The sequence below is a fragment of the Onychostruthus taczanowskii genome, unplaced genomic scaffold (genome assembly GCF_017590055.1).
Source record: "Onychostruthus taczanowskii isolate IOZ18803 unplaced genomic scaffold, ASM1759005v1 scaffold72, whole genome shotgun sequence".
Lineage (NCBI taxonomy): Eukaryota > Metazoa > Chordata > Aves > Passeriformes > Passeridae > Onychostruthus > Onychostruthus taczanowskii.
The window spans coordinates 4,351,107-4,359,979 of record NW_024505008.1 but is presented as its reverse complement, the minus strand read 5'-3'; the positions used below and the strand labels follow the sequence as shown (position 1 = coordinate 4,359,979).

Here is an 8,873-nt window from a genome sequence, read left to right as displayed (position 1 = left end):
TGGCGACCAGGTTCTATCCCTGGCATTTCTCAGGGAGGGCATGAGGATAGAGGATGGGGAGCAGGACCTGGGCAGATTTCAATCCGGCATGGTTGCCGGGACCATCTCAGCAGTACCCTCACAGGCTTCCTTGCTCCCTCCCTCTTTTTTAATCGCATCCATGACTGCCCTCTAAGCAGGAAGCATTCATAGCTCTGGCTCATGGCCACACAGTGTAGCCAGGTCATAGAGCTTTACACTGACCTTGTCCCAGAAGCAGAGAGTAAATACAGAAGAAGGGGTGGTGTTGGGGAGCATGTGTGACAACCATCGTAAAAATGACTTAAGGTCGTGCTTTGGGATGGAGGAGCCATGCTTGCCCAGAAGGGTGAGCATGGTTTCATGTCATGTTGCAGCAGACGGGTGATTGTGGGCTCAAACACAGTTCTCTCAGCATGATGATCAGTTCCAGGGGCTCGCTGACTGCTGCTAGCCAGGCCAGTAATTTTCCTCACATAGCGGTACCAATTATTGGCAATGATGAGACAGATGGGGAGACTCTGAGATGGTCAGAAGAATCCAATCCTGTTGTAGACTACATATGCTTATAGACTATTTGAGGAAGACTAGTAATGTTTTACTATGATTGGGTTAATTGCCACATAAACAAGCATACATTTTACAACATCTCCTGCTTGCAGAAGTCTGGATGTAATTTTCTTTTCCAGTAAGTCGTGATGTAATCTTCAACTAGTCTTGATTAAATCCTCAAAGTTCTGTTTGCTGTTGCCAAGGCATCCTGATTACCAAATCTTTTATGCCAATAACGTCCAAAGTGCTATCTGTCTCGTGTGCCCCAATAGTAGCTGAGTGGGGGTTCTTTTATATAAATGAAGAGAGAATAATGTAAAATTCTGTTAAAAATTTGCAGTGAGGCAGGAAAAGTAAATACATTAGATTTGACTCCAATCAGAAAAGAATTCAATCTTCACACTGTGAGTGAAGATAGTGATATTAAAGGTCACCAATGAGATACAGTCAAGATGGTGTAGAGTTAGTAGCATGGAGTGAAGGTTATGGACACCAAGAGAGAAGGAACATTCAAAGGATAGGTGCATTCATAGTTTGAAACAGAATAGCTCCCAATCCTAACTGACAAGACTTGTAGAATATCTTGCAGGTCTCACAGCAAGTGCTTTTAAAAAATATTTTGTTTCTGAGTGCCAGTATGTGACTGGAAAATAAGAAATTAAGAGTAATGTATAGTAAAAAAAAAATAATATTGGCAAGTGGAGGCTGTCCTGGTTTAGGGCAAGTTTGGGAAATAACCCCCAAAGGGGCTTCTCTACAAAAGCAGATTCAATTGCCCCTCCCCCCACAACCGGTTCGGGAGAAAATATCTCCTTGGAGAAAAAGTGGAAAGAAACCTGTTTATTAAACAATAGAACCCAAACAATATTAAACAATAAAACTTCTCACTGCTCCAAAAAAAAAATGGCAAACTCAGAACAGTCCCCTCCCCGGGTTGCAGCTCGGCTCACTCAGTTTCTGATCAGTCTCTCTGGTGCTGGAAACGCAGGACAGAGGCCCATTAATACAATATCAGAAGCATCAAAGAATTTTAAAAAAATTCTGTCAAAAGTCAGTAGTGATCAATAATGGAGGGAATAGGACTCACATGTGCTTATACTTAGATCATACCATACAAATCTGATAATTTTCTTTGACAGGAATGTGTCACATCATTAGTAAAATAATAATGGAGGAGGATTAGTCTAGGAACTCAGATCTGAGAGGGGAAAAGAAAACAACGAGAGTGTGACAAAGAGAGGTATTGCACTGGTTCTAAAGCTCTGGTTTGTAGGACAGAAAATAACATGCCCAGGCAAAATGCACCAATGGTGGGAAGTAGAGAAGAACTGACACTAAGGGGTAGTGGGGTAGAATATAGAAAGCTGTGAATAGCTTTGAAGACTGGAGAATGAAATAAAGGAATATTTTCTCGAACAAGTTGAACAGTCATAACTTGTGGTTTACCAGCAAAATTCTGCACCAAGAAGGAGTTGATTAAAAATAGGAAAGAAAGCTGTGTGTACCACTGGCGATCACTGGATGATCACTGAGTGATGATCACTGAGGTAGTACTATGTATCTGCCGAAAAAGACAGCTGCATCCTGGGCTGCACAAAGCAGTGTGTCCAGCAGGCTGAGGGACAGTATTTGGCCCCTCCACTCTGCTCTCATGAGACCCCAGTCATGTCTGAGGTTTCCAGCCCAGAAGGGGCATGGACCTATTGGGACAAGTCCACCAAGATGATTAAAGGGATGGAACATCTCTCTTACGAGGAAAAACTAGGGGAGTTGGAACTGCTCAGTCTGGCTTTGGGGTAACCTCATTGTGGCCATCCAGTACCTGAAGAGAGCATACAAGACAGATAGAGAGAAACAGTTTACGAGAGTATGTAGTGACAGAGCAAGGGGAAAGGATTAAAACTGACAGTAAGTTTAGATATTAGGAAAATATTATTTGCTGTGATGGTGGTGAGGAACTGGCACAGATTGTCCAGAAAAGCTGTAGTTGCCCCTTCCCTGGAAGTGTTCAAGGCTGGGCTGAATGGGGTTTAAAGCAAACTGGTATAATGGAAGGTGTCAGTGCCCATGACAGAGATTTTGGAACTAGATGATATCTAAGGTCCCTTCCCAATTATTCTGTGAATCTATGACTGTGATCAGAAGTTTTTTCATGGTATATAGGGAGATAAGGAAAGTGCTGGATGAGAATCTTGTGAAACCTCTGCAGCTTTTCACCATCCAACCCTAAGTGTTTTCATGAAGGATAGAATCAATGTGTCACCTGAAAAAGAAAAAAAGAAAAGGACAATGAAATTGGAGCATAAGTGCAAAGATTTTTTTCACAAGGACAAGTTTTCACATTTTTCACAAGTTTTCACAAGTTTTCACATACATTTCAGTATGTAGGTTTACTGTGAGAAACAAGGTAAATTGATCTAGGTAGATGGTGTATTCATGGAGCTAAACTGCTTTTGCTGTCCAGATCAGTTTAGGCATCTCTACAGAGTACTTGTTCTGGCTCAATTAACCTTGAAAAATGGAGCCTGAGGGAGAGTACTACTGCTTTCTGTAAATTCATGACAGTACAAACCCCAAGGAGGAGGAAATCCTGTGTAACTTGAGAAATTTAAAACAGAAATAAAAACATATATAAGCTGACCATAAAAAAAGTGTAGGCTGCAAACTAGAAGCAGATCTCAGCTAGCAGAGGAGTGATGTTCAGATACAGCTTATCACTTGGAAACAGCAGTGCAAAAATACTCTTCATATATGTCTTGGTTTGAAAAGACAGGTGTCTGCTAAGGAAGGCAGGACCCTCTCTTGAAATGAAAAATATAAACCCCCTTCCCTCCGAATTATTATAACTTTGAAATTAAGGGGGCTCTCAGACAAAGGTATGGGAGCAGGAAAAATAAAAATAAAAATGCAGTAATACAAAACAACACTGACAGAGTGAGATTACAACCTGACACCCTGTGGGTTAGGGTGTTGGTAGCAGTCCAATTAAATTATGGCTGCAGTCCTCCTGGAGTGACAGGTTCTGTTGGAGCAGTGATCCTGTAGAAGGGTGTAATTTTCCTCTGAAGGTCCAGTGGTGGTATAGATGGGCTTGGTCTTCCTCTGGCAATCCAATAGGAAAAGACTGCTCTGGAAATCCAGGGGAAATCCTGTGGTGTTCTAAATATCAGATTATATCCAGTTAGGAATGCTTGGCTCTTCCCCCTGGGTGAAGCATTTCACAATGGACTGATGTAATTTTGTCAGTCATGCAGTGACACTCTGTGGCCCATTAACAGAAGATATCTCCCTGGAGGGAAGATGGGTTCTGGAAGAGATAAAGAAAACTGCCCCACCTGGTTTTAACAGGTGGCCCAGTTAATAGAAGATAACTGCCCTATCTCTAACAGATGGCAGTAGAATATACACCACCGGCCACATCTTGCATTTGCAAACTAAGACAATATAGGAACATATAATTTTGTAAATCATCTCATGTTACTCATTTATAGTTTGGTGTTGATGACTTAGATGGAATCGCCTGGTAATAATTTCCTTCAAATAATTGGTAGATAAATGTCTTAAAGTTTAAAAAGAATTGCAGTGTCCTTTGATTAACTGAGTAAATGACTTTCAGATGGGGTCCCTGTCAAGGAGCTTTTTGCTGTTTTATGGAAGTGCCTTTATTTATCTTAATTTTTAATTTATTTTTTTTTTACTTTGTCAAGGGGAACCTTTTGAATTATATGCTATCACCATAATTTTCAATGTGGTATGGAACCATCACAGTCAGATTATTAAAAGTATCAGCCTGTTATTTGAGCTATTTAAAGGATTAACATTTAAGTAATTTTGGGTCAAGACTGATTTGGAAGTTTTCAGTGCTGGCCGAACCCCAGTGCACTCAACAGAATATGCTTACTTATTTTTTTACTGTGAGAGATTGAATTAGGAGGAAGGCAAAGCAGGCTCAAAACTTAAAAAGGGTATGAAGAAAGCTTTATTAACAGTGACTAAAAGAAAGAATACTAAGAATCAGAATAAGACCTTTAAAACACTTTTCCTCCCTCCTACAATTTTTTCTTTCTCACTAACAACATACAGAAACAATTCAGTCAGTTTATCACTTCTAGAATAGTCTTTCTTCAGTTCACCTAGGGAGAGAAGTCCCTCTTGTTAATTTATGGAGACTGCTCCACCAGAAAATAGATCTCTCATGGTTTCTAATTTTCACGAATAGTAGCCACCCAGAAAATCTGCAGTCGTGAAGTTCCTCCTGTTTTGCACAGTTTTTCCCCACAGCTGTGTTTATGGGCCTTGTCAAGTTATGGGGGACTGTTTTAAGGATGAACTGTTCAAAAGCAAAGGTTCTCTTTATCTGTCTCTGAGATTATCTTCAACTCTGTGAACAGAGATCTTCTTTTCTCCCTGGGGGCGCAGGGTTTTCATAATTCTTCTCTCTGTTCAAACTTCTCAAATTCATAGCTATTTCAACATTGCCTGCTTCAGCACAGGTTCGAACAATCCATTCCCCCATATTTCTTCAATGAGTTATAGGGAAAAAAGGGTCTGATGTGTCAATTACATTCTTCTCCATAGCTTTACAAGAGGATTTCAGCATCTCCTCATCTCTCCCATCTGGGACTTGACTTCCTCTTCACTGACCTTGGTGTCTTCATGTTGTTCCTCTACGTGCCTGCAGTCTGTTTTTTCTCTCACTCAAGGGAGGATTGAAGCACTGAAAGTGTTAATATCTCACCTGGGGCCTGCAGATGGGTGCCTGACCCCGGCCAAACTCAGCAGCTTTCGGCTGGAGCTGCAGCTGGCGTGGGGAGGGCAGCTAGGATATCAGGAGCTAGGATCTTGGCAGCTAGGATCTTAGCAGCTAGGCCAGAACTCAGCAGCAACACACCAGGGCTGATGGCTTCTCCTCCCCTGCCCAGTGGTTGCGGGCAAACCCTAACAGCGGCAGAATCTTGGCTGAGCCACCCTGGCCCTGGCTGCTCCGGGGGCCCAGCGGACCCCAGCTCGGCCTGGGCTGGTGGCGAGGCAGGGCTCAGTAGTGGCAAGATGTTGGGAGCTGTAGCCTGGCCTCGGCCCCACGGCCTGCCCTCCCCCTGCCTGAGAGCCATGGGGCCCAATGGGCTCCCCAGGAAGGGGTGCTGCCTTGGGGCAGGGGTTGCCTGGGTTGGGCTGGCCAAGACGGGGGCCAGGCCGGCCTTGTTACCTGCTGCCAGACTGGAAGGGAAAGAAACCCTCCTGCACTTTTTTCATCTTTAATATGCGTATTCACAGAGGCATGTGCAGTTTTCTTAGTGGTTTAATGGATTGTCAATTCTTGAAGCTAATTACTGATTGGTCTTTTTGTCAGACATGGAGGAAACTGCTAGCAGCTTCTCTTAGAAAGTCACTTCTATGAGTGCCTCCAATAAAAAACCACCACAACTGATCACCTTGAAAAGAATGAGGAAGAAGTATTATGTTATTTTTTCAGCATAGAACTAAATGTCAGTATATAAAGATTGAAAAGGGCTATTTAAACTGTAAGTTCTCTGTAAAAAGAGCTCTGGACAATTGGTAATATAATAAGCATATACTTTAAAGATCCAAGAGTGAACAACTTGTTCCAGTAGATGGCACATATTTTTGTTATTAAAGTAATAAGTTCCTTGTTATAAAAGGTTGAATCCTACAGTTAACAACTAAGTGAGGCACAGAAGACATGAGGCAATTAGTCTAAGGAACACTTTATTGGGAAGGCATATTTGTTGGTTTGTGGTTTTTTTTTTGTGTTATAAACTCTTACTTGTAGCTTCCAACCAAGATACAAGATAGCAAGTCTATGAAAATTGTATTTTTTGCCTTTTTTTTTTTCTAAAATACTCTAAGGCCACTAAGTACAGTGAATTCTTAGCTGAGGGATTACTCCAGCCATTGCTGTCTTGTTCCTTTAAGAACAGACAAAGATACGCTTTTAGCACATATTTAGACTCTTTGCATTGTTTTAATTGGAAAACTTTTGATATAGTGATATACTCCTTTTTTTTAATATGCAAAACCTTATTTTTCTTGAAGCACAGGAGAGTGTTAGGAGTGTTTCTTTGTTATAAATGCAAAATGCTTTCAAGCCAACATTCAGTCCAAAAGACTGACTCCATCAGTCTGCTTTTGTGTTTGCATCCTCTATTTGACTCTAGCCTAGCAGTCTGTCCTTGACATATACACAAACCTTCAGAGAGCAAAAGATTATAAAGCCTTTCCACCCAGATGCTTATTGTCAGTAGGCAGTATTTGTTCAAGTCTTACACAAATTACTATTGGTAGTGTTCGAGAGAGCTGGTACTGTGGGGTTGTTTCCACAAACACTTCTTTTTTATCCCTTATGGATGGCAGCTATTGCAGACATATTTCAATTGTGTGTAACCTACTCCAGATGATGGGATTTCTTTCAGCAGTGTCTGAATTTCACAAAGACTAGTCCTTACAAATCTGTGTGTTAACCTCTTAATAACTGAATGATTATGTGGCCATGATTTAGATGCCAGTTCCCAGCAGAAGCTGATAAATGCCACATAAAATATTGAACATGCATTTTTTGTCTTTAGATTTTGAAATGCTTCTCATAATTATTTTTAGTCCACTTCTTCCCCAGTTGTTCATTGTTATTCTTCAATTTCATGGTGAGGTAACATTATACTGTCTTTATAAGGGTATTTTTATGATAAAGAGACTGTGTAAGGGTTACTCAGTACCATATGAGTATTTTGTTGTGAATACAGTGTCCACATGTATCCCAAATCACTTAATTTACTTTAACTTTCTCACCTATCCCATCTACTGTACATAAAATCTGTCTCCAGAGCCCATTACTTTCTGTACTAACAAGTCAATGGGCTGTTGGTCAAAAAAGTAGTACTTCTTGTCAGGCAAAGAGAAAATTATCAGCACAGTGGATGAGTAGAACCTTTCTTTATGTGAACACTTTAAGTCTTTTATGAATTTTGCTTGTAGAGCCATTTCTTCTGTAAAGAAATTTACAGAAGACAGAGCTTAAGGTTTCTGAGTTGTGTTTTAATTTAAAATGCTATGTTGAAATTGTCTAGCTTCATTCCTTGCAGTCAGAGTTGGAATACCTTTGTTCCTTAGACAATGCATTGGCTACTTATCCAGCCAACATATAGTCCTTTGACATTTGGCATATCTGTGGAAAAAACCCAAATTGTAACTGCCTTGTTTATGTGAAATCCTGGTATGGTATTAGACAAAGGAATAGTTGCTTCTTCCCTTTTGTCCAGTATTGGACAAGATATTGCCCCTATCTTAGGGGCTGATGTATTATATTCCTACAAGTCTGACAGCCTGAAGACAGTAAATGCCTCGAGTTTGTTTGTTTACTTGATAAAATAGCTGGATTTATTAAAATCAGAAGATAACATCTCTCTTAGTCTTATACAGGAAAATCTGCACCCCAATTGCAAAACCTGTCTAATGTTGCATAGGAACAATTTTAAACAATAAATATTTAGTCTCTCATAGTCTTGTCATATAAGGGGACAGTGTGTGGAGAGGCCACTGCCTGAACATTCTCACACCACTTAAGGGGTTACACATGTGCCACCTGAGACTGTCACTGCTGGGACTGGGGTACCGTCACAGCAGGCAGCTCCAGAGGGCCCATGGGTGCCTCTCCTGACTCTTTACCCACACATACCCTCCCTCTCAGGTGTGCTTCTTCATTCTTCAAGCTTGACCCTTGCCCATAGCATAGTCTCAGGTGTCAGATTTGTAAAAAAAAAAAAAACAAAAACTTAAGAGTGGTATAGCACCTGCTATCTGGGAGAGCATGGAAAATTAAAAAAGCCCTAGACTTCAGATAAACATTATCTAGCAACAACAAGAACATCAGTGCAGTATCAATATTCTTTTCCATTCCAGCCAAAAATATACCTAGGTGTAAGACCACAGCTTGTCAACTAAGGCTTCAGCAAATCCAGCTGCTTTAGGGGTTGACAGTGCTTAAGCGTAACTTCTTTTGGGTGAATATTAAATGTCCAAGATATTCAAGATATATTTCCTGAGTCTCTGGAATAATAATTTAGTGTATGTTTTACTTCCAAACTATTTTTTTCCCCTTATTGTTAATATTAAATTAATTCTGCTTAATTCCAATATGCATGTATTCTTTTTTTCCCTGGCAGGTTTCATTTCTGGCCTCTGCTTACATGAGCCAGCATATCTCAGAGGAAAGCTGCTTTGCCCTCGCGTCTGTTACCCATTACCTTTACCTCTGCCAGTTCAGCTGGATGCTTATTCAGGTTGGTTTC

The 8,873-nt window shown here is 40.8% G+C and overlaps 1 protein-coding gene across 1 annotated transcript in view; it reads left to right on the top strand.

Moving 5' to 3' along the window:
- The first annotated feature begins 2,235 nt into the window (after positions 1–2,235).
- The window catches only part of LOC121345383 (adhesion G-protein coupled receptor V1-like), an 88,662-nt gene continuing 82,024 nt past the window's right edge, over positions 2,236–8,873 (top strand). Inside the window, exons 1-2 of the mRNA XM_041422217.1 lie at positions 2,236–2,366; positions 5,322–5,621. Coding sequence (XP_041278151.1) covers positions 2,236–2,366; positions 5,322–5,621 — 431 coding nt within the window. The remainder of the gene's footprint in view (positions 2,367–5,321; positions 5,622–8,873) is intronic.